This window comes from Haliaeetus leucocephalus, unplaced genomic scaffold (assembly GCF_000737465.1).
Source record: "Haliaeetus leucocephalus isolate CR32 unplaced genomic scaffold, Haliaeetus_leucocephalus-4.0 Scaffold2, whole genome shotgun sequence".
In the NCBI taxonomy this organism is placed as follows: Eukaryota; Metazoa; Chordata; class Aves; order Accipitriformes; family Accipitridae; genus Haliaeetus; species Haliaeetus leucocephalus.
Genome location: NW_010972438.1, coordinates 592,611 through 616,988, shown reverse-complemented (window position 1 = coordinate 616,988; position 24,378 = coordinate 592,611). Strand labels below are relative to the sequence as shown.

The following is a 24,378-nucleotide window of genomic DNA, read 5'->3' as shown; positions in this document are numbered from 1 at the left end:
TCCTGGGCTGGGAGTCCTTTCTGCAGCCAGCGCTTCTCCTGCCCCGTGGTAGGCAGCTGCGGGCAGGAGCGGCTGGATTCCTGCCGCCTCTTGATTGATAGCGGTGATCCCGTGACACAAAGCCTTTCTGGGGGTGGTTTTTGCTTTTTTTTCACTTTAGAGGTAGCCAAAGGCCAGCAGCCGGCCTCGGTATTCGTGTGGTTCTGCCTCCAAGGGTACAGCTGCGAGCTTCTTCCAGACCTCCCACCCGTGTCTGTCCGGGCGTGGAGCCTGGATGGTGGTCAGTGCTTGGGCTTCTTCCTGAGTGCAGGGAGATGATTGCAGAGGGTTCTTTCTGTCCAGGGAATTTTCTCAGGAATCAGATATACCCTCAAGTATGCAATTAACGGGTTTTGTTACATGGTGTCTTTGATGTTAAAGGACATATATTTTCTGCCTACAAATACAGGGGTTTCTTGGGTTTTGGGGTTTTTTTTATTTGTTTGTTTGTTGTTTTTTTTCTTTAGTATTTATGATCTCGCATTCAAACCGGATGGGACTCAGTTGATAATTGCTGCTGGAAATAGACTGCTGGTAGGGAAACTTTCTTTTCCTCTTGCATTTACAGCTGTATGAATATGATGTCTTTCACACTAACTCATGAATATAACCTATCACAAATCCTCTTATCTCTACTAGTCCAGCCTCATATCTACATACATATTAATGCAGGCTAACTGTAAAGTGTTCTGAAGCTTTTCAGTGTTTTTTACCAAGTTTTAAGCTCTGTTTCCCAAAGTAATGAGATTTAAGTTACTTGCGTCATCTCATCCTCTAGCACCTCACCCGGTGGTTTGAAATCCTTTAACCTGCATCCAAACTTAGCACAGTGGCATGGTATACAGATACTGCATTGTTACAAGTTTCGTGCAAATCTTTGTGAAAAGGGGAAAGAAACTCAAACTGATGTCCCTGCTTTGTGAGAAACTTCAACTAGAGCCTTTTGCAGTTCCCTGGGTCTGCTTGCCTGCTGCTAACCCATCAGCAAGAGCAGCTCAGGACCACACTTCTCACGGTTCCTGCAGAGCTTTCAGATGGGGCCAGTGTAGAAACTGCAGGGATGGATGGATGGCATGATTATAGAGATAGAGTTCAGAACTGCTGCAGGACAGCAGGCTTTAGTACTTTCAGTGCTTGCATAATGGTATATTTAGTGATGGTCTTTTCCAGTAATTTATTATGTTTAGACATCTTATGTGGGGAAAGAAGTAAAACAAGCTGGCCAAATCAGGTGTTTGGAAATTTCTTTTGTGCACGTAATATTCTAATACCGAGTCTTCTTTCATTCTGAGAAGTATCACGTTACGGAAAGCTGCTTCTACATTTTAAAACGTTGTGTCTTGCATGGACTGTATGTTATGCAAGAAAGCAAACACAAAAGAAACTGTGTAGTCTTGTTGGCCTTCAGTAATTTTACATCCTGGTCCTCACTGGAAGATTTTTTTAATGTATGGTTTTTGTTTGTATGTTTGTGTTTTGTTCCCACCCACCCCCTCCCCCCATTTAAATAGGTATATGATACTTCTGATGGAACCTTAATTCAGCCTTTGAAAGGACATAAGGACACTGTATACTGTGTGGCTTATGCTAAAGATGGTAAATATCACTTTGGGGGGCTTTGTTAGTCTGGTTTGTAAAGTGCACATCTTCCATTTCTTATTGCCAATTGATAAATAGAGAAATCGGGGTTGTTTCAGTAACAGTATCCTGAACACGTGTGTGAGTGCTGGTGTTTTGTTTGTTTTTTAATGGAGAATTTGAACTGCTGTACAAATGCTACATGCAGAAGTACTGTATTTTTACATGTAAGGCTACCTGTTAATGCAAGAACTGTAGTCCCTGCTTCCTCTTCCCTTTTACTTCAGTGACGGTTAAGTTTATATTTGTGGGGTAATGTGAGGAGAAGGCTTACCCCAGAGATCCCTCTTTCTAGTATACCACCTGCCTCTGATTTTTATTCCCAGAATTCCTCTATCCTGAAGCTTTCTGATCTTCTGATCCTTCACACATTACCATGCTCACTAGAGACCTTACTCTGCTTTCAATTCTTTCATTGCCTCAGATTCTCATTCTGTGGGGACTTACTGTCTGTGGGCTCAGAGGACTTCCTCTCAAATATTACTGTGTTAAGTTACAGGTGATACCTGTGAAAATGTACCATTTTTGCCTTGGCACTGTTAACATAAATCTCCAACCTGTTACTGACAGTGTTGGAAAGACTGTCTACTTGCTTGTGTTGCTGGGCTTTAATGAGGTGCGCTCTATGGGAATAAGAAAATAAAGTCATCGGAGTTTCACATAGTTGGAGAGACGCAGTCATGTGAAGACACTTGCAGTGTTAGGCCCTTTATTACTTGAGGTTTGTCAAGTTCAAGAACTTCTTGCTCTCTCTTTGATTATTTGGAGTGAAAGTGATTCTTGTATGTGTGGGATTTAAATTATATCTAATTCCTAGGCAAACGTTTCGCATCTGGCTCTGCTGATAAAAGTGTGATAATTTGGACTTCAAAGTTAGAAGGAATTCTGAAATACACGTAAGTGATGCCTTTCAATTCTGTGTCTCTCAAAAGTGGACTTTGATTATGCACTTCTGCTGTCAACGAGTACATGCTGTTAGATTTGGAAGAAGGTTGACTAAGGTCAGAGAAAATGCCGGGGGGAAGAGGAGGGGGAAGAGGAAGAGAACAGTCAAAGTATCTGAATGAGGCAGGAAAGCAATTAAAGGCATAAAATAGGGTGGGAAGTCTAGATAAGTCTCTGAATTTAGAGGGCTGGCAGGGAACTGGAGAAACTGTATAGATCAAAATAAAATGAAACTGAATATGACTCTGATCTTGTATAATAAACAAAATTAATATAATTCTTGTTCAAAGACCAAATTGAAGATAAGCTTTGGTACTTTCGGTATATTTCCATCTTTCTTCTGGCTTTCTTTTTATGTCATCCCTCTTAAGTGACATCTTCAAATTCTGTTTCTGAATGTGTGTGTACATTTATTGCTAGTTAGTATACACAAGCTAGTGTACTACTTGGAGCATACACAAGCATACTTGTTTTAGAATTCGGGTATAACCTTTAATTATATTTCACAAACCACCATCAACGTACATTTTTAGCTAATCTGGATGAAATACAGTGAATCCTGCCACTTGGAGACAATTTTTTAAAGGTTTATTACTGATGTAGTTTACAGTAATTGCAGATTTATTTGATATAATGTAAACTGATCGAATTATTTCTGGCATCTGGTAAAACTTTCAGCTTATCTTGCTGAAAGTCAGAAAAGGGGGCATTTAAGAATGATTTATTGAAATATGATTGTAACTTCATTCTAGGCATAATGACTCTATACAGTGCGTTTCATACAATCCTCTTACTCATCAGTTGGCATCCTGCTCTTCCAGTGATTTTGGTATGTCATCTTCTTCTAACTTCTCCATTAAGCCAGTAAATTCTGTTAAGTTGTATAGCTAAGCTAACTACAGATAGGTTCAGCTCTTTATATCCAGAAGAGATGAGATATAAAGCTACCTAAAGTTAAGTAACATCAGATACGTATTTAAATCACTTAAACTCAATTGGAAAGGACTATGTAGTGAGGTGCCACAGGGTAAAATGTACTACTTTGTTACCATGATTTTTTGCGGAGACATCCTCTGTGTTATTTAGATGGATTTTTTTTCCCATTTACTGATAAATAATATGCATTTAAATGTCCTTCTAGCAATGGATGAGACCTTGATCCCTCTGAAATCCCAGCTGAGTTTTCTGACAATATTAGTTTCTAATCTGAACACTGGTAGATGCTTACTTGTTATTTACTTTGGCTTTTTGTTTGCTTTAATCAAGGCTTGTGGTCTCCTGAACAGAAGTCAGTCTCTAAACATAAAACTAGCAGTAAGATTACTTGCTGTAGGTAAGTTTTCAGGATTGCCTATGTCACTTAAGTTAGTTTTAATACAAACCATTCAAAATAACGTGCAAGCTTAAAGAAAAAAAAGTGCAAGTGAAGTAGTTCAACATATGCAGAGACAGTACGTAGTAGTATGAGATAGGCTCTCCTTGCTGTTCCGTAGCATTGTGTCCTTTGTGCTGCCTCGCTGTTCTCATCATTAAAATACCTGAGTACTGTTTATAATGCTCCAGTAGGAATATGACTAATATTTATCCAAGATGATTTGTTCATTCTTGTGCAGTCTTCTTGGCAAGACGCACACCACCCCCCACCACCCCCTTTTTAGTAGCAAAGTGTTTTGGTTTTTATTTGGTACTGTTTATAACTGAATTCTTCTGAAAGTATCAGAGAGGTGTTCCAATCTTGAGCAAGTGTCTTAACTTTTCTCTCCCTCTGTTTAGCCATCTTGTGCAATAACAATAAAATGAGGAAAAATAATTATACTTTTTGTTTGTAGAGCTGTTCATCTCCTCTGTTGTTGGTATTTTCAGTAGGAGGAGATATGACCATTATGGGGAACCTGAGGCAAGGGTACATTAATTTGTGTAAAGTCATCCATCTAACTACAGTAGAGGCGAGAATAGAAACGAGGTCTCCTGTCCCACACCATGCAGTTTTATCTGATCAGAGTTCTAAATGTGGCTTTTAAAACAGTCTGGTCTACTGCCAACACTGTCATCCCCAAAAATGTATCTGTTACTTAGCACATGTTAGAAGTATTGCAAGCAGATGATAGCTTTAATTTTTTTTTATTTCTACATTTTTTTATTTCTGTGTATATTATAAAATGTTCTTGCTGTAGTGCATGCTGTTGCCATAAATGTGGATTTAGATGCATAAACAAACTGTAGGATTACTGGCTATCTCCCAGAACTCCCTCTTGGAAGTATATGTCAATCTATCATCCCTATTTGAGTATGCTGTACCATCCTACCTTCCTGCTGCTTGTTTTTAGTAGTTTGTTCTTCAGTATGTGTGTGTTTTACCAGCTGGACAAATGATGGCCAGTATCTTGCTTTGGGGATGTTCAACGGCATTGTCAGCATAAGGAATAAAAATGGTGAAGAGAAAGTTAAAATAGAGCGTACAGGGGGTGCTTCATCTCCAATATGGTCAATTTGTTGGAATCCATCCAGGTAAATAATTTCATCCTTCCTTTTTTCATGCCAAATAGATAATCCTTGGCTTATTGATTGCAGAAAGGCTTGACTTTTATCCCTGCTGAACAGATTAATGCCATGTACGTTACCTTTTTTTTTAAGTGATTATGTATTGGGACTTTGGCTTTGCTGCCAGTCTTTAACTGAATGGAGAAACTGGGAACATGTTCCACTTAAATCATAGAATCATTTGGGTTGGAAAAGACCTTTAAGATCAACTCCAACAGTTAACCTAGCACTACCAAGTCCCACTAAACCATGTCCCTAAGCGACACATCTACATGTCTTTGAAATACCTTCAGGGATGGTGACTCAACCACTTCCCTGGGCAGCCTGTTCCAGTGATTGATAACCCTTTCAGTGAAGAAATTTTTCCTAATATCCAATCTAAACCTCCCCTGGTACAACTTGAAGCCGTTTCCTCTTGTCCTATCACTTGTTATTTGGGAGAAGAGACTGACACCCACCTCACTGTAACCACCTTTCAGGTAGTTGTAGAGAGCGATAAAGTCCCCCCTCAGCCTCCTTTTCTCCAGACTAAACAACCCCAGTTCCCTCACCTGCTCCTCATAAGACTTGCGCTTCAGGCCCTTCACCAGCTTCGTTGCCCTCCTTTGGACACACTCCAGCACCTCAGGGTTTCTTGTAGTGAGGGTCCCAAAACTGAACACAGTATTTGAGGTGCAGCCTCACCAGATCTCAAGAAACATTCCTTTTTTCTTTTATATTGTTTTTGGTTTGGTTGGTTGGGTTTTTTTTTTTTAGGGGGGGCAGATTCTGTTTGGATTGGGGGGAGAAGAAAGGGGAGCTGTTTTTTCACTCCAATTCAGAGGGAATATTGTGCCAGATATGTGAATAAACAATTGCTATTGCAGTAGGTGGGAGAATTTTTGGAGTAGAGCAGATGAACAAGAGGAGTCAGCTCACAGCTATTTAGAGGAGATACCAGTGCTGAAATCCAGGCCTGGCAGTAGGCAGTATAGTCAGACAGAGGGAGAAGACCATGAGGAAGAAGAGACCTCTATGGATTTCAACTTGTGAGTGAAACTTCAAAGGAACATATGTATCTATACTATCTACAACAGTAATTTACAAAAAAGACCAAGGGCAGGAGAGTATTATGCAGGGTACAAAATCAGATATTCAGAAGTTAGGAAATTCTAGATTAATAGTTACCTGTATGGTCTTAATTTATTCTGCTAGTTATGTGTTCATTATGAGATAGTTCTTTAGTATGTGATACCTTTTCCTCACAGGTGCATGCATCATGCGTTGAGCAAAGGGAGGGTGCTTGCTAAACAGTTAACTTTTCATTAGTGTTTTTTGTCTGTTTCCTTTTTGTTCAGTTTATGGCTAGAGGCATTATTTGCAACAGAATGTTCAGATTGCTATCTCCCTTCTTCCTAGGCAAGAAGCTGTGGAGAAGGTGACTCTCAGTTTTGCTCCAAGCTGAACAGATCATGTCAGAGTACCAAAGTTAACAAATTTGAGACCTGAAGCCTTTCCTCTGTCTGCTGCTGGTCTCACATGAACGATTTTTTCTTTTTCCCTGCCTTACACTGATAATTGTACTTTGCTCTTGCTCAGCTGTATTGAGTTTGATGTTATGGTGGCTTTGTACTACTGTAGCTAAGATCAGAATCAGAGCCCAGGTGCTTCATCTGTTTAAGGGACCATTAGCTTCACTGTACCCACTGCTTATATAGCTGTATGTGAAGTGATACATCAAGTTTTGCAGTTACTCCTGTAAAGGAGACGGATTTTTGTTTTAAGTCTCCAAGCTGTCTTCCTCAGTTTTAAATGGCAAGATGTATCTGCTGTCCTCTCAGTTTGTGCTTTTGTAAAAAGTAATATGAAGTAAATTCTGCTATCCTATTATTTGGTTCTGTTGCTCTAAGAAATTTATTAATAAATTGCTGTAGAGTTACTACATAATTTTTCTTCTTTTTCTTAGAGATGAACGCAATGATATTTTAGCTGTGGCAGACTGGGGTCAGAAACTTTCCTTTTACCAGCTTAGTGGCAAACAGGTATGTTCTAGAAAGCACACTCAAAGAGTGGCAGGGTATTTCTGATTCTGTTTTGTGTCCTATATTCAAAGTGTTTGTATACTAGTGCTTCATTAACTACATTAAATGTTTTCTGTTTTCCCAACCTTTTATGAGTCTGCTTTTTTTTTTAAACCATCTTTTCCCTCAGCTCTTGTTTCTCCCATGGCAACTCAGCTGCTGTCTTACAGTTCTTGTATTAAAGCCCTTACAACTTTGCTGACTTTTGTGATATGGTTTACTGGTCTGTAGAGGACATCTTTGTATTTTTTCCAACTGGTTAAAGGGAGTTTTGCGAGTTGCTTGCATTCTGAGTAGACTAGTTTGGTAGTGGAGGGATTTTTCGATGTATTTTAGAACTGCCTTTGGGAATCTCAATATAGCCAGTGGGTCTGGGGTATTGAAAAGTTGTGCATGGCCGGAGAGATGAGAAGGGTGGTATCAATGATGGCATTTGTTGTCTCAGGAAATAAGGAATGATCCTTTCATTAATGCTTTTGATATATTTTTTTTTTTTAATTTTCCCTTGTAGATTGGGAAGGACAGAATGCTCAATTTTGATCCTTGCTGTGTTAGCTATTTTACTAAAGGAGAGTATATTCTACTGGGAGGTTCAGATAAACAAGTTTCTCTCTTCACAAAGGATGGCGTGCGTCTTGGTACCATAGGAGAACAAAGCAGTTGGGTTTGGACATGCAAAGTTAAACCAGACTCCAACTATGTGGTGAGTAAGAACACTCCTCTGTCCTCTGACATTTTCACAGACAATTTCTCATATAAGGCAAGACCATAAATTTCAAACTCAGTTGCTTAGTCTAGACGTTCTTACTGAGGCAGCAGAACCTAAGCAGTATCTAGTGAGGTCCTAGAACTATCATTGAAATTAAAAATATCCTGCAGAAGTAAAACCTGGGCTGTAAGAAAGCTGTAAATGAGCATAACACCTGTTTTCAGATGGTAAGGCATTAGGTGCATCTTGGTTAAAAAAGAGAAAGGGAAAGAATTAAAAATGGCAGCTAATAACTTTCAGGTTGACAAAATCTAATTCCACGATGGGAGGAAAATGCTCAGATCTTTCTGAGTTTCTAGAATTACACCTTGTGGAAAATGCCTACAAGGCAACTGTTAGCCATAAATGCTGCACTCTTGTCATTGTACAAGATTGTGAAGAGATACAGAGTGAATTTAAAAACAAGCAAAAAAAAAAAAAAGCCTTCCCCCCCCCAAAAAACCCCCAAACAAACACCAAAACACAAAACCAATGACAAAACCAAACCAAACCCCACCCACCCAACATGGTAGTCTCCATGGTCTATGATGAGATCAGTCCTCATTTTGCATTGCACTTTTACCGTTGTTTTAAGTACAAGTAGGCCATAATTGGTATCCATCTATACATTACACAGGAAAAGGAACATAATGTTCATATAAATACTACACATTTTGCCAATTCTCACCTACATGTACCAATTAACTAAAATAATTTTCTTCTTGTGTTCAGGCAGTAGGATGCCAAGATGGAACAATATCCTTTTATCAGTTGATTTTCAGCACTGTTCATGGCCTTTATAAAGATCGCTATGCTTACAGAGACAGCATGACTGATGTTATTGTCCAGCACCTCATCACTGAACAAAAAGGTAATTTCACACTTGCAGTCAGGCCAAAGCTTCACTCTCATTCTGTTTTGTTTTGTTTTTTTAATTAATATCCATCAGAACACTTGGAGTAGATGCTGCATGTACCAGACAGATTGTTGTCACTTTGACAGTAAAACTGAGGGATACTGTTTGCAGGATAAGAGTGCAAACTTGGATTCTGGAGGGTCAGTGCTGACAAGCTTAGTGAAAGATGTGGGGATTTGGAAGGACGTTGGGCGGGGCAGAGGCTTTTAAGATAAGGTTTTAATCTTTGCAAATGAGATAAAAATAGTGTACGTGATATTTAGCTTTTTTTTTCTTACTTGCAGCCTCAAGGGTTTGTGTTGATTTCGTTTCTTCGTATCCACTGGCTTTTTATGGCAAGGAATCAAAGTCTTGCTCCAGAATGTGTTGTTGAAAAATAAGAGGGTGATAAATTGTGACAGGGATAGTAGATTACATAGATGCAGAACAACAAACATATCCAAGCAGGAATCTGTTTTTAATTTTAGAGGTGCTTTAGAAAGGTTCAATTTTAATGTGTTAGTAAGTTTTCTGATTTCTGTATCCATTATTTTTGTGTCAGCCTATACTGTATTGCTTTTGTGTTTTTTTCTCTCTAGTTAGAATAAAAGGCAGAGAGCTTGTAAAGAAAATTGCAATCTACAAAAACAGATTAGCAATCCAGATGCCAGAGAAAATCTTGATTTATGAGTTATACTCGGATGATTCTTCAGATATGTATTATCGGGTGAAAGAAAAGATAGTAAAAAAATTTGAATGCAACTTGCTGGTTGTATGTTCAGATCACATTATTTTATGTCAGGTATGTGCCTTAAAATCTCAAGTAGTCTTGGGGTGCATTCAGACTTTAAGATAGCTGTCCAAACATCTGGTAGGAAAAGATTGTACTGTGTATCTATTACAGTTTTTCCCCAAGGTGCCAATGTGTAGTATTGTTGTAATGTGCAGCACTGACATACTTCTAAGCAATAGCTGTGGCATGCCACAGCTGGCTGTTTCAGTAAAACAGTCTCTGTAGTGAATTTGATAAATTAGCACATGATCCAGGGGAACACTATTAGAAAAAGGGTGGGGGTGTTCTTGTTTGCTTGTTCAGAGCATTGGAAAACCTTAAAGAATTCACCCTGTTAAATTGACTATTTGACTTCATGATTTTTATATGTAAAAGTAGGCACACATGCTAGTATAGGTATAAAGATAGCACATGAAAGACACAGGGTTTTATCTTTACATCCATGCAGTATTTTGTATATTATTGTGTCTTTAGGAGAAAAGATTGCAGTGCCTCTCATTTAGTGGCATTAAAGAACGAGAATGGCTAATGGAATCTCTTATTCGTTATATTAAAGTAATTGGAGGACCTCCAGGAAGAGAAGGCCTCTTAGTTGGTCTAAAGAATGGTCAGGTAACACATAATGTCTGGTATGTGTCTTTTCACTGCAAATAAAACCTGTTCTATGCTCTTGGGGGGGAGACCTTAGGAGCAGCACGCTCTTTTACAACCTGGAATTCTATTTGACAGAGTCTTATCTTGTGATTAAAAACTAATTACTTCTATCCTTCACATTCTCTGGCTGTAAAATTAATACAAACATGTTTAACTTTGTCTAAAATCTGTAAGTTGTTAGGAACAACTGACAAAAATTGAGTTCTTGGTGAACTGAGAGAGCATTTGTCTTTAGTGGGAGTTGGGGAGGTGTGTGTGTATACTTCTCCTGATGACCACTTGTGAAGGTGTGGATGATCTAGAGGTAAAACTGCTGTCTATTTCACAAGCCAGTTAGCAGCTGAAAATTTCAAACTGGACCCCAGAGGTATTGATACAGAGAACAAGAATAGAGAGGAAGTTGAGATTCTTTGTGTCTTCTGTATCTATGCTATATATTCCCATAATATTATATTAATGTAATTGTTTAACTAGTGGAGCATTAACAAATCCAGGATGTATAGCGTGTGATTTATTTGTATAGGCTTGCAACCTAGAGTATGTTGTGGAAACAAGTCTTTTCAACCTACCGCAAACTGAAAGCATTTTCTTCATTTTAATGCACAGTTTATATCTGAAAAAAATTGCAATTGCGTGCTTTAAACAGCATATAAGTTTGTACTGCTGTGCTATTACTAGGTTTAGGAACAAAAATGCGTGGACTGACTTTGGTTTCAAATGTGTCTAGATTCTGAAGATATTTGTTGATAATGTCTTCGCAATCGTCCTGTTGAAGCAATCCACAGCTGTGCGCTGTCTGGATATGAGTGCATCCCGAAACAAGCTGGCAGTGGTTGATGAAAATGATACCTGCCTAGTATATGATATTCATACCAAAGAGTTGTTGTTTCAGGTAAAATTCAAAGTTGTTTTTGGTTTGTTTTTTTTTTTTTTAAGGAAAAAAAAAAAGGAGGGGGGCAGCAGGGGGGTGGAAGTGGTTCGGAGCACAGACATAGTAAAAGTGTTGCTGTGCAGAAATTCATATAACTGTCATTTAAGCCATTAATCACATTTTGTAGGATCTAACTGTGATCTATTTCTCTGTCGAAACTACCTTTTTAGAGATGGTAGACAAGGAATTAGAAGACAGGAGATATATGTGAGCAACAGCTGAATAAAGAGCACTTAAAGATGTGACCTTTTCAGTTTAATTTAGAGCTCTGTCCTGCTTCCCTTTGAAGCATTACAGTTAATGAGCATTTCGGCTTTATCATTAGTATGAACAGAATTAAAGCCTGAACTTCTTTGTTTGTCATGTATTTCCAGACTATAAAATGAATAATGATAATTCTCTCTTCATTGGCATTTTAGCAGTCACTCTAAGGGTTCATTCATTAATGTTGATGAAACATTTTCAGAGAACACTGGATAGAAAGTATGAAGTGCTACAAAGATAGGGTCTGTAACTTTGTTTTTGTAATGGGCAGAAAAATGATCAATTAAATGTGCTAGCTAACAGTGTATTATTGCGGAATTTTATATTACATTCTACAGTTTGATAGTATAGAGCATTAGTAAACAAAACAATGGAAAGATAATCACAGCTGTTTATTAAAATGTAAAATATGTCTGTGTAAATCTGTTCAGAAATATACTAGGCTTTAGAATATTACAAACATAAATAATAAGTGTGTGTGAGTAGACAGCCACGCTATAACAGGTCAAAAGTTCTAGCTGAAGGATGCATATTTCTTAGGAAAGAAGATGCGATTGCATCTGTTGTAATCCTCAGTTATTTTGCTCATTAGGAACCCAATGCTAATAGTGTGGCTTGGAATACACAGTGTGAGGATATGCTTTGCTTTTCTGGAGGGGGTTACCTCAATATCAAAGCTAGTAACTTCCCTGTTCATCAGCAAAAACTTCAAGGCTTTGTTGTGGGTTACAACGGCTCCAAGATCTTCTGTCTTCATGTTTTTTCTATGTCAGCTGTTGAAGTTCCGCAGGTAATCCTTTAATCTCATTAACTGTTGCTTTACATTTCATAAACATCAATGTTTAAGAAGTGAAGAAGCTTTTCTGAGATTTACTCGTATTTCATTACCATGATTGCAGTTCACAGTTTCTTCATCATTATTTAAGTTATATTGCATGATGTATTTTTTTTTGTTTATTTGGCATTAGTTAAGCTAGTTTCCTTTTTGCTGTTGTTGATTGTTGTTTCTAATTCTCCCTTTCTAATTGCAAATGCATATAATCTAAAAGCAAAGATGAAGATAGGGTATGGGTGTTACCTCTTTCTGTAGTCTCTCTATGTACCTTTTCTCAAGTTGTAATTTCATTTTTCTTATGAGTACATCAAATACTGTCTTATTGTTGCTTCATCTAGATGTGTTTAGACAATATTTAAGCTGTACATTTTAGTCTGAATGTATAGTACATATGTAGCCTTCATACTCTAAATTTAGAGATTGCCTTCCACAAAATCCTAGTTTATGCATTATGGGAAGCAATGGAAGAGTCTAAAACAGTCCAAGAAACTAAACAAAAACAGGAAAAGAAAAAAAAAAGATTCTGACTTACGCACCCAAGTGTGGGCAGGATTTGAGACCAAGAGTCAATGAAGAAGGCAAAGTGCCATGTGCTTTTATTAACTAATGGATACCTGTGTTACAGACTGCTGTCTGCTCCTCTGAGGCATTATGCAGATCCTTCATTAGGCTCTGGGTTGTCCGGTGTGGTTGACAGCCATGAGACTGACCAAGCCGAGTACACATTTTGTCTGGCTTTGGCATGCTGTAGGCACCAATATGCCACAAAATTATTGTGAAGTATCACAGAGGCATTTTTTTCAAAGCTATGCTTTTAGAGGGAGGGAATACCAAAAAGTATACAATTCTCAGCTGAATTGATAAAAATAACATAGAAATCAATCTGCATACTGGCTTTGGTGCAAACCCAGAGTTAAAGGCAATCTAGCTGCAGTGCTCCCCGTTTGTTCAAAGGGTTCGAGCTGTAGCTGCAGATCCTGAGCCTTAGTCTATCCGTGTCAGCCTGCAGTTGACAGTTTCTCCCTTTAATTCCCTTTTAGGGCCCGTCCTTGAGGTCAGTGCCTTTTGGGCTTAATAGTCGTAGTCTTGGTAAAATAGCTTTGTCATCAGGGTTGGCACGGAAGGGTTACCTCCTCATGATACCTCTTCCTGTTTTGTCTGAGTATTTCCAGGGATGCTTCACACTGGGCTGTTGTGCCACTTTTTGCGCTTTTAGCCTCTGAGAACAAACTACCCACTCCTTTGCTCGGCTTCCATAGTATTAAAAAAAAAAAGCTCACTGTGGATAATATTTAGCATGTACAATGCTCAGAAGAATTCACTTTCCTAACTACTTCCTAATATGCTGGGAACTGAAGATTTCAAGATGGATGAGTTTGGAATATAATTAACCCAGCTTGTCTAAAGATACAATAATAATCATCCCAGAATGTTGTTCTGTCTGTTACGCAAAAAATATACATTTATTCTCTGTGGAGCTTGTAATGGTTGTGATTAGAATATAATTTTTTTTCCCAATGTATGTAGAGACTTTCACTGATATATCTCAATATTATGGTTTCTGATACATGTTTTTCAATGGAAATCCTCAGTCTGCACCCATGTATCAATATCTGGAACGAAAAATGTTTAAAGAAGCCTATCAAATTGCGTGTTTAGGAGTAACTGATACTGACTGGAAAGAACTGGCCATGGAAGCCTTAGAAGGGCTGGAGTTTGAAACTGCTAAAAAGGTAAAGCAGTTATTTACTTATTTAGCAGAAAACTTGTTTTGTATTTTTTTTTTTTATATCTCCGTAGTGTGTGTGTATAATATATGTTTTATGGCTGGAATACAAAGTGATGTTCCTGGGTTACTATCTTGCTTGTCTTTAGTGTATATATGTTATTCCACATACCAAAGAAAATGTTGGTTTGTTATATACTCAGGATCTTGAGATGAGGTTTCAAACTGCAATCTAATTTATCTGTCTAGATAAATGCCATGTTCTAAATCAAAGTGTTAAATGCAGAGAAAATGGTTTCTTTCATCTGCTGGAAAATGCATTAATGAATTTGAGGGAAATAGAACTGGAAAGTTGTTCGGTGGTGCTGCTGACCACCGGGTGGCAGCAAAGAATGCCTTAGCTGACCCCCCCCCCCCCGTGCTATAAACTTACCCTTTTTCCCCCTAAGCATTTGATACAACCTCAGTTCAAATGTGGAGGTTTCATATTCTTTGATATCTACACACTAATGTTCTTTGAAGGCAATGGTGATGGGATGTCATCGTTTTAGTTGTTTTCTATCTGAAATGCCTTGGGTTTGGGAGTGGCCCATAAATGGGCGTATACTGAAGAACAGAGTTTTCTCCAGCATAAAATACTTCCCTATTTTCTTTCACCACCTTCTCTCAAATAAAAGAGGGCGAACTGAGTTCAGTGTCATGAATATTGTATAAAAGACAAAACATTCTAAAAATATGCAGGGAATAGCCTGTAATGATAGGCATCTTTTAATAACAAGTTTTTTTTAAAGGAAATTAAATGCTTTATTTTTCTTTTTTTCCCTTAAGTGGAGACATCAGAATAATTCCAGTTTCATGGATGGCTTTATGCAAATCGATATTCTTAAAAAGAAGTTTTCAGTGCCTCCTTGGAATTTTAAAGTAGTGCCCTCTTAGAATTAGAGCGGATTAATTTGAACAAAAGCAGCTTCTTGACATTAAAGGCTCTCATAGTTCCTAGTCCGATCTGGTGTAAGCAGAATATTCTATGCCCTCTTAAGCATTAGTTTGGTTAGAAGTCTTGAACATGCAGTCTAAAGAGTTAAATTTCTATTTTTTGATGCATGTCAAGAATAAGTGCTAAGCTGCTGTAACTCGCACGTGACTTTGCCACTTGAGACTTTGAGTTGCACATTTATCTCCATTTGCAAAAGATATTACACTGTCTTGCAGTACTTTTATCTTACCGTCTTCTTACTTCCTTTCCTCTCCCTGAGCTACTTCCATACTAGATTTTTAGAATGGTATAAAAACTATAAGCATATGCAGTATGCTTTGGCAATATGATCAATTATATGTTCTACGTTGTAATAGTTCCCTTAAATTTCCTTGTCTGTATCATGCCTCACATCAAAGTGGAAAAGCTGTAAAAAGGCCAGCACAAAACTATGTAATATTTTAAATGGCATTTTATATTTCTTGGGGGACTGACATATGTACACCTACTAGTCCCTGCCTTTGCTGTTTCTTTTCAGTGATAGGCTGTTTGGATTGTACCCTTGTCTTATTAACTGTAATGCCTCAGGGGCCACAGCTGTAGTCAGAGCCCATCAGGTTAGGGACTACGCAAACACAAACCCCAGCATATTTCTGTCTGTCCTGTTTGCATGAAGACAACTTTATGCATAACAATACTTTGATTGTTCTGGCTTTTCCAGTTAATTCCTTTTATTCTTTTTTTTCTTTTCAATAGGCATTTACCAGGGTACGAGACCTTAGGTATTTAGAATTGATCAGCAGTATAGAGGTAAGAGAGTGTTAAAGATAGTGTATTTTCTTATGCTTAGTACTATGCCAAAATCAGTACTTTCTGTTTTGGAGGGACTTTTGTTCAGATTGTGCTTCTGACTGTTGGAGATGTGTTTAGAGTGAAAACTCATGATTAGCAGAGGTGACTCAAATTCTAGTCATATGACTGAAACTTCACAGGAAAAAAAATGGGGCTGTGGGACAATGAGAACTTCTGAAACTGTCTTCAGGAAAACTGGAAAAACATTCAATATTCAGTTAATAATTGGTAGAATACTACTGTGCTAACAGAGCTTAGTACAGAATACTTCATAAACACGAGTTAATTAAGCCTTTCCTTACCCCCTGGAGGTAGGTAATTACTATTATCTCTTCTTTGCAGAGCCAGAAACAGGCCCAGAGAAATAAAATAAAAAACTCGAGGTCTCATGACAAGTCTGTGACAACTGGAAATAGAATTTGGGATTCCTTACTTCCATACTGTGCTCTAATCACTAGTTCTTATTCTTTTCACACTTCTTGATAGAATTTCACTGGACAATAACTGTCTGTCATGAGCACATTAAAAGACATGGTATCACCCTTATCCTTTTACAAAGACTGCATGATAATGCTTAGTTTAAAGATCTGTGTTGAGATGGCATAAAGGGAATTCTTCTTTCTCGTGCTAATCAGATTTATACCTTCTCTGAGAGAATACGTTCCTTGTCTTCCATTTCTGCAGAGCTGTCCTGGTTCTGTCAAAACACCTGTTGGTTGCAGTTAACTTTGCTTGGTATCTAACATGGGGCAAAGTTTTGTGCTTGAAGCCCCCCCCCCCCCTTTTTTTTTTTTTATTACTTTTAAAGGGTAGATAGGTATATGAGAGCATTCTCTTACCACTACTAACCTTCCTTTTCCACATATGCTTCACCAGATCTGCATCTATTGAGGATAATCTGGAATTGGCATGTTATATTCTGTTTAATGATAAAGATTCCCTTCATAAATAAGCATCAACTTTCAGACTTCTTGAAAAAGTTCCTTCTGAAGTGAGAGTTCTACATCATTGCTCACTCTTGCTTGTGGTGTATCCAATTCCTTTTAAGGCTTGTAAGGGTGTAACTAAGCACACGTGTTCCATTAATATAATGGTTTTCTCTCAGTAATGGCACTTTTTTTTTGTTCTAATTGATGACAGCAGGAAACATAGCTGCCAGATCTTTGTATCTGGCGAGATTCTGTGAAGTCTTTAAAAAATGGTGTAACAACTCCTCTGATTATTCTTTTAACCAAGTTTTTAAAGGGAACTTTCAACACCAGTCCAGTATCAGCCTAGTCAATAAGTGTGACCAGAAAGAGTGATGGCTGAGTTTCCTTTGGCAGTAGAGAATTGAATTTGTATGCTCATGGAATACTTTTCCCCCGTTTGTGCAGTTTTTAAATTCAATTCACATCTATGTATTTCCCTATGAGGTGGGCTGGAAGTGACTGCTGCCTACCTGAAATTAGGAGCTCTTGTATGTGGGGACAGTGGTGGTGACACTGTTTTTTTATTCAGAGGCAGGTTAACATACTTTTTGAATCTGCTTATTGCTAGCTATTATTTTCATGTTTGTCATCCTACCCGCACATATTGTTAATGTAGCCAAATTATATGCTAGTGAGTTTCTACAGGAGAAAATGAGGAACCCATCAGATGCCTTTTTTAAAATAGCATAGCATAATGATAGCGTGTGTTCATTTTCCTGTGCGAAATCCAGAGAAATGATTTTTTCATTACTTCGGTTTGTATAGTGACATTTAATTTTGTTCTTCCTAATTTTAATTAAGAAGGGATTTAATCCTTTAATTATAAATTCACCAGAAATGTAGGAGAGGCATAATTAGGATATCCTGTTACAGGTTTTTATTAACAGTTAAAATCTAAGCCTGAAAATCTAATTCTTCAATGGCTATTTCTCACCTAGGTCCTGATGATCTAGAATATTTTCTGCATCTCTTTCTTTTTTTTTGCCTTTTTTTTTGTTCTTCCCCAGGAGCGGAAGAAGCATGGAGAGAACAACAATGAACTGTTCCTAGCAGATGTTTATGCCTACCAGGGAAAATTCCATGAGGCAGCAAAGTTGTACAAAAAGAGTGGACATGAAAACCTAGCTCTCGATATGTACTCTGATTTACGCATGTTTGACTATGCAAAGGTAATAGTTTGCAGCTCAATATTTAAATGCAGAAATATTTATGTACCTGTAACTGTTTTCAAAGTACAATCCTACAAAAGGATGAAATGCGGGCTTTGAATTCCAACTTTATTTTCTCAGTTAATTGGTTGAAGTTCATTTGGCTTATAAGGGGGAAAATGGTTATTTTCTGCGCGTAGATGTAATGGTAGCCTTTTTCTTCAGAGTCTTCTATTGAGGTAGCAGATTGTTTTGTGTAGTAGTCTCAAATGTGTCCATGGAATTCATGGCTTTTCAGTGGACTTTTTTGTTGGTCACCACCAAAGGAAACTCTTTCATTGTGATTATATAGTAGTATTCATAGTAATTTTCCTTTTTTTAAAAAACTTAGTATTTCATTTTTATGACTGGTTCTTCCCCATTATCTTGCTCAAGAGTCCCTTTTTATTTTTCTGTCTTCCAAAGATAAGAAGGTAGTAGACATGTGAAGTGGAGGTGAGCACACCATGCGTTTAATTCACTTCTGTATTATAATAAAAATATTTTTCTTTCAGAGTTTGAACTTAAATAGGTATGTTAGTTCTATATTACTGTATTTTATAAAGTGTATAATATACTAACCAAGTATATTTTTATTTACTGGAGAATTTTCTTCCAAAGATTCAATATGTCTTGGCTTTTTTTTAAACTTTGTTTTCATGTAGAAATAAATTGAATATGGTTTTAAAAAGTGATGTTTTTATATGGTGATAAGAAAGCATTACTTGGCTTTTAAGTCCTCTATGGTGTTTTCTTATCAAAATCCCTGAGAATGCATGTGCTGTTTAGTCTCATTCATCACTCGTCAGAGCCTTGTTCTGCCCAATACAGGACAAAGACTTTACCATGACATGCATATCGACTGTTTTAGCATAGATTCCACAAACTCTGTGTGCTACAGAGAAATCTTTTTTTTTTTCCAAGAGCTTAATATAAATACTTTGGGGCTTTGCTGATGTAAGTCTGACTTCCACTATTTTTGGCTGATGAGTCTTTGTTAGCTTCAGTGTTTTGGCTCCTCTTGAACATAAATGTAATTCATAGATGAAAATTTTCCCATAAGTCTTCATAAGAATCTTTTAATTCTTGGCTGTAGTCATGTCTATATTTAACTAGCAGAGAGCAAAAGGTCTTGTGTCTCCTGTCCTTGAAAGTAACTCCATGCAGAGGAAATTAAAGGTACTTCATAGCATATGAAGGAAGCTTTCTGTGCAGGGAGTGCACAGTACATGGAGGAATATTTAAACCCCCCTTGTTTGCCAGTTATTTTTCCAAGGAAAGATATATGGGGGGGGGGGGGGGGGGGGGTGGTGTTTTTGTGTTGGGTTTTTGTTGTAGTTGCTGGTGGTGGTGGTGGTGTTTTAATGCTGCCAGAATTATGTAAAGGGACCCTTACAGAATCTGATTTCTTGTGCTTGACTTTGATTAGCTCTGGCTAGAGAGTCCAGACTGGAGGCAGAGGTCAGGAAGTCCTTTGATATCTGGTCATAGGCTTGTTATCACAGTACCAGATCACAAATTACTGAGAACTCACAAAAAACTCTTTATACTGTAAGAAGCAGAGCTTTTGATTTTTAGAGTTATTTTGGTGACCTAAGCTGGCAAACAAGTTGTGTCAAAGATACTGTTCAACTTGATTCTTCGCTTCAGTTTTTCCTATTCAAAGACGTATCATGACATCCTTATAGTTATTCAGTTGAATCAGGGCTGTGTTGCAGTAGATAATGCTAGAGCAAAATCCTATATGGAGCTCATTTAAGAGCTGACATAGAGATGGCATATAGTTCTGTACCTGTCAACTGGCTGCATCAGGAAAACTGCTGAATTGTGGTAGTGGAACAGATCTGTTGTGTGGGTGCTTTTTATGGTTTCTTTTTCTCTTGTTTGTTTTGTTTTGTTTTTTAAATCTGAACCAGAATTTACCAGAAACACAGAGGATAAGGTGATTTTCCACTCTCTTCTTGCCTTTCCGTTTCTCCTTTGTTCTGATTTTTCATTTGATAGAAGCTGTTTTAATGGACAGTAGTCTGTTCTGTTAACAGACAAAACTGCCCTCAAGCGATCTTCTGGTGTTGAAGTACTTTTTTTTTTCTTTCCTTCCCCCCCCCCCCACTGGCACATGATGTTGGCAGATGTGAACCATATGGTGCCAGGGCTTTGGTATTGGCAGAAGAAGCTGAGCAAACTATTAGAAATATTTCCAAAATGGTCAAAATGGTCATCATCACAGCATCCAGGTTTGGTGTTTGCATTCCTTGCAGAAGTCCAACCAGTTCAGAGTCACTCTCACTTTTGAGCAGCTGTCATTCCATCCTTACAGAAGAACTTTTTTGATATATTGCAATATAATTATCAAGTGTCTTTGCAGAAAATGAAATTTCAGCCTTTAATGGATTTGTGGCTAGGCATCCTGATACTAACATGTGATTAAGTGGGTATACTATTGTTACCTAAGGATGGGGTGGGGCTAGCTCATGTTTGAGAATGAAGCTGTACCTTCTTGGCTTGCAAAAGAAAATATGAAACTTGGAATTGATCTATTACAGTTCTTGAGATTAGTATTGTTTTGTTTTGGAAAGGCATGTTCCTGAAAAGCATGCAGGAATCATAATTTGTATCCACTTAAACAGGATCAACAGAGAGCAAGCTTCCCAAGAAATCAAGTGGGGATATATTGATTACCTCTGAGGCATCTGCATTGTCCTTCTCCTGGCACTCGCAGAATCTCCCACCTTTTTTCTTTTAATTGAAAACTATCTGAACAGGAGATTTGCCATTGTTTCCTACCAAACATTGGGCCTTGATGATTACTGGCTGAAGGCTGGATCAGTTCATGTTGCTCTGTATGCAATATTTCTTTTCTTAGGAGTCATAACGATATTCATTTAAAAAGTCTTTATGTATTTTAGAATTTGGACTGTAACAATGTTTGTGGCTAGAAGGTAATGCAAACTTTTGTATTGCACTATTTCAGGATTTTCTGGGATCTGGAGACCCCAAAGACACAAAGATGCTAATAAAAAAACAAGCAGATTGGGCTAAGAATATCAATGAACCAAAAGCAGCAGTGGAGATGTACCTGTCTGCAGGCGAGCACATGAAGGCCATAGAAATCAGTGGGGACCATGGCTGGGTTGATATGTAGGTTTTAGTTCCATCTCAGAGATAATATATAATAAAAACTCAAATGAGTTATTATGAATTCTGAATAATTTTGAAGTAAGACAAAGCTTGTTTAATATGTGCCTTTGTTTATATCAAATTGAGTATTTGAAGCACATCATCTACAGTTAAAAATGTTTTAAAAGTTACATATGTTTAGAGGGTAGGGACATAAATATGTTATGAAAACAAATGCATTACAACAGCAAGGAGTATGAATGGGTTCATCTGTAGCATGAGACTGTCTTCTAAAATATGCATGCCTTAAGCTTTTCAGAGTAATCACAGTAGTGCTTATATGTGATAGCCTGTTTCTGTTGTTTTAAGCTGTTACGGATAACCATCTAGTGAGTAGAGAAGACAACTAGATCACAGAAGCCCTAGGAATTCTGGGGCTACTCCTGTCACTGGTCAAATTCTCCTTGATTTGCAATAGGTGACACTTTGGGTCGATAGCTGAGTTGCCATAACGTCTTGGACAGGTCACTTGGCTGTCCCTTGCCTCAGTTTTGCTGTGTGGCAAATAGAGTAATGTTTATTCAGGGTCTTTTGTTTAGGTCAGGGTTGAGGAAGTATGTCCCATGTCACTTAGTCATGTAGGACCTACTCCCTCCCTCCATCTTCATGAATATGCAAAGAGTCTGAGAAACAGGATTGCACGTATGAGTAGAGATTGAAAGAACAGGTTTCAAGTTTGTAAAAGGTAAAAAAAGAATTTGGAATATTTACTGAAAACTGTTTAAACAGTGTTGCATGGTACTACTATTATCATATTTATTAAATAATAACTGATTAAAGGTAAAGTCATTACAATAATTAAACACAAAGGCAAAACAACAAGGCAGAACCTGAAATATCTGGCTTCTTTTTACTGGGTCTAGGTTAATTGAAATTGCTCGAAAACTGGATAAAGCTGAGCGTGAGCCTTTGTCAAAATGTGCCTTCTATTTTAAGAAACTTGATAACCCTGGCTATGCAGCAGAAACCTACATGAAGGTTGGTGACCTGAAAGCATTGGTCCATCTCCATGTGGAGACTCATCGCTGGGAAGAAGTAAGTGTGCCCTTGATTTCTGTGTTTAAAACCACTACTTCTTATTGTCCCTGGTTGCAAGAAAGGGAGACAAATGTCTGCCTCCCCCACCACTGTAGTGAAGGGAGACGCAGGGAGGGAGGCTTCTGTACAATGCGATTCAGAGTATTTAAGTTAATTTTGTACGTTCGGTGTTTGTTTGGTGGTGGGTTTTTGTTTGGTTGGTTTTGTTTGGGTTTTTTTTAGTTTCCTGGCTGAATTTTTCTTGGTCTCACTTCTGAGCACCTTTTTTGCCTGTTGAGTTATAATTGCCCACTTCCTATGATAATCCATGGCATGCTTCTAGTCCATCAGAAAGAATACACAGTAATTAAATCATGGCAAATTCTGCTTTATACTGTATTATTTATAACTTGGACACACCTGAGTGAAAACACCATATACATAATTTAGATCTGATGAATGTGTGCTGTATTAGTGTGGACCCCACTCTATAACTGGATTTATGATTTTGATTAGGTAAAGTTCTGACTTCACTGGGTTTTTCCATAAAAACACAGATCTGCTGGTACCACCCACTTCATAGTTGGGGTCACCATTAATTTTGTTCATGTTTCTTCACATTAAGTTTTTGATAGTAGTTTCTTAAGGAAATGTTTTCAAAGTGCTGCTGGAATTGACAAACTCCATCCCCAGTTATATCAGTGCTTTGGAAAACTGTAGACTTAGTCCTTTGTTGACTAGTTGGTGAGTTTAGAAAGTGAATCTAAACTGCATTTACAGTGTTAGTTCAATTTCTTTAGAAGAGATATTCAGTAAAAATAAAAATTTTTTTTGTCTTTTGCTGTGAAATCTACTAAATTTTCTTCGATAATCACTTTCAAGTTTCCCTGATTCAATAACCAGACCATTACTATGCTTAGCTGCTTTTCTTTTGTTGTTGATTGCTTTTTATTTTAAAATACATTAGTTTCATACTGGAGAAAATATGGATTGCACTCTTTATTCTGTGTATGTATTTTTATTTTGAATTTACTTAGAGCTAAAGGACTGATCCCATGGAATATTCTAAACCCTTTAACTGTTTAAACCATGCAGTATTCTAAAAATGATTATTTTTTTTTATTTACCTCAGGCATTTGCTTTGAGTGAAAAGCATCCTGAATTCAAAGATGATGTCTATGTCCCTTATGCTCAGTGGCTAGCAGAGAATGATAGATTTGAAGAAGCCCAAAAAGGTAAGAGTGTCACTGACAGATCACTGGTCACTCAAAATGTATGCCAGACTTTTCCAATACAGAATATCCACCATCTGCCCTGGAGAGTTTCTCATTAGTGGGATTCAAAACCAAATAGAACCTGTGTTTTCATGCCAGTCTTAAAGTAGCTGGAGGTCTCCTTATTTGGTAAGAAAATGTGATGGATCTATCAAAAATGATGGCATCTAAATACAGGTCCAGATTTCCCATCTCGTTGTATATCTGAGTGTGGCACACGACAACAGTATTTGGCAATAAGCTGAACTGTCTGTATTAATATTTTTAGCACAATAGAATTCAAAATATGGCAGCTGCCTTAACCTGAGTGGAAAGCATAGTTTTTCCTTATATTTAGGTAATGATGGGTTTGTACAAGTAAAATTTTCCTGTTTCTTTAAGAATTTTCATGTATTTCGTTAGGCTTATAAAATTACCTTTAAAGAGAACTGTCAACCTTCCATCATGTAGACAGGCTTCAAAATTTAATTCATAAACTGTTCCAGGGACAAGGAGATGTTGAAGCAAGCTCCATGTGGAGCCAACATGTTTTTAGTATAGATACTCTTCTCAGGTGCAGCTCCATGTGACTGTTGCATCTGTTGTTTCCAGAGCCAGCTCGAATCTAAGTGTGTAATTGCATTTGCTTATAAGGGCCAAGCTGGTGAACATGCCAGACATGATCTGTCTCCACATAAAACTAGTTTGTGTGTCTTGGCACCTGGTTTTAGGGCAGTTTGGTAGTTTATACATAGTACTCTGAATATAGGTACATTGTTCCCAGTTTGTTCCGCAAAGCTCTGTTCTGCTGTGGCTCAGCAAATATAAATGCCCCAGAATTGGGTGAGCTAGAGATCATTGCCTAGCTATGTG

At 37.7% G+C, this 24,378-nt stretch overlaps 1 protein-coding gene across 3 annotated transcripts in view; it reads left to right on the top strand.

Annotated features, from left to right (window-relative positions):
* The window catches only part of IFT122 (intraflagellar transport 122), a 33,449-nt gene that overhangs the window by 215 nt on the left and 8,856 nt on the right, over positions 1-24,378 (top strand). For 2 of the 3 annotated variants that reach the window (XM_010570186.1, XM_010570170.1), the window contains exons 2-20: positions 507-573; positions 1,551-1,635; positions 2,495-2,573; positions 3,375-3,451; positions 3,889-3,955; positions 4,984-5,130; positions 7,109-7,184; positions 7,735-7,926; positions 8,704-8,842; positions 9,466-9,668; positions 10,134-10,271; positions 11,041-11,205; positions 12,101-12,298; positions 13,936-14,076; positions 15,802-15,855; positions 17,876-18,037; positions 21,030-21,196; positions 22,099-22,270; positions 23,385-23,487. In XM_010570186.1, the coding sequence (XP_010568488.1) occupies positions 507-573; positions 1,551-1,635; positions 2,495-2,573; positions 3,375-3,451; positions 3,889-3,955; positions 4,984-5,130; positions 7,109-7,184; positions 7,735-7,926; positions 8,704-8,842; positions 9,466-9,668; positions 10,134-10,271; positions 11,041-11,205; positions 12,101-12,298; positions 13,936-14,076; positions 15,802-15,855; positions 17,876-18,037; positions 21,030-21,196; positions 22,099-22,270; positions 23,385-23,487 (2,432 nt within the window). The remainder of the gene's footprint in view (positions 1-506; positions 574-1,550; positions 1,636-2,494; positions 2,574-3,374; positions 3,452-3,888; positions 3,956-4,983; positions 5,131-7,108; positions 7,185-7,734; positions 7,927-8,703; positions 8,843-9,465; positions 9,669-10,133; positions 10,272-11,040; positions 11,206-12,100; positions 12,299-13,935; positions 14,077-15,801; positions 15,856-17,875; positions 18,038-21,029; positions 21,197-22,098; positions 22,271-23,384; positions 23,488-24,378) is intronic. The other variant, XM_010570180.1, reaches the window with a different exon arrangement.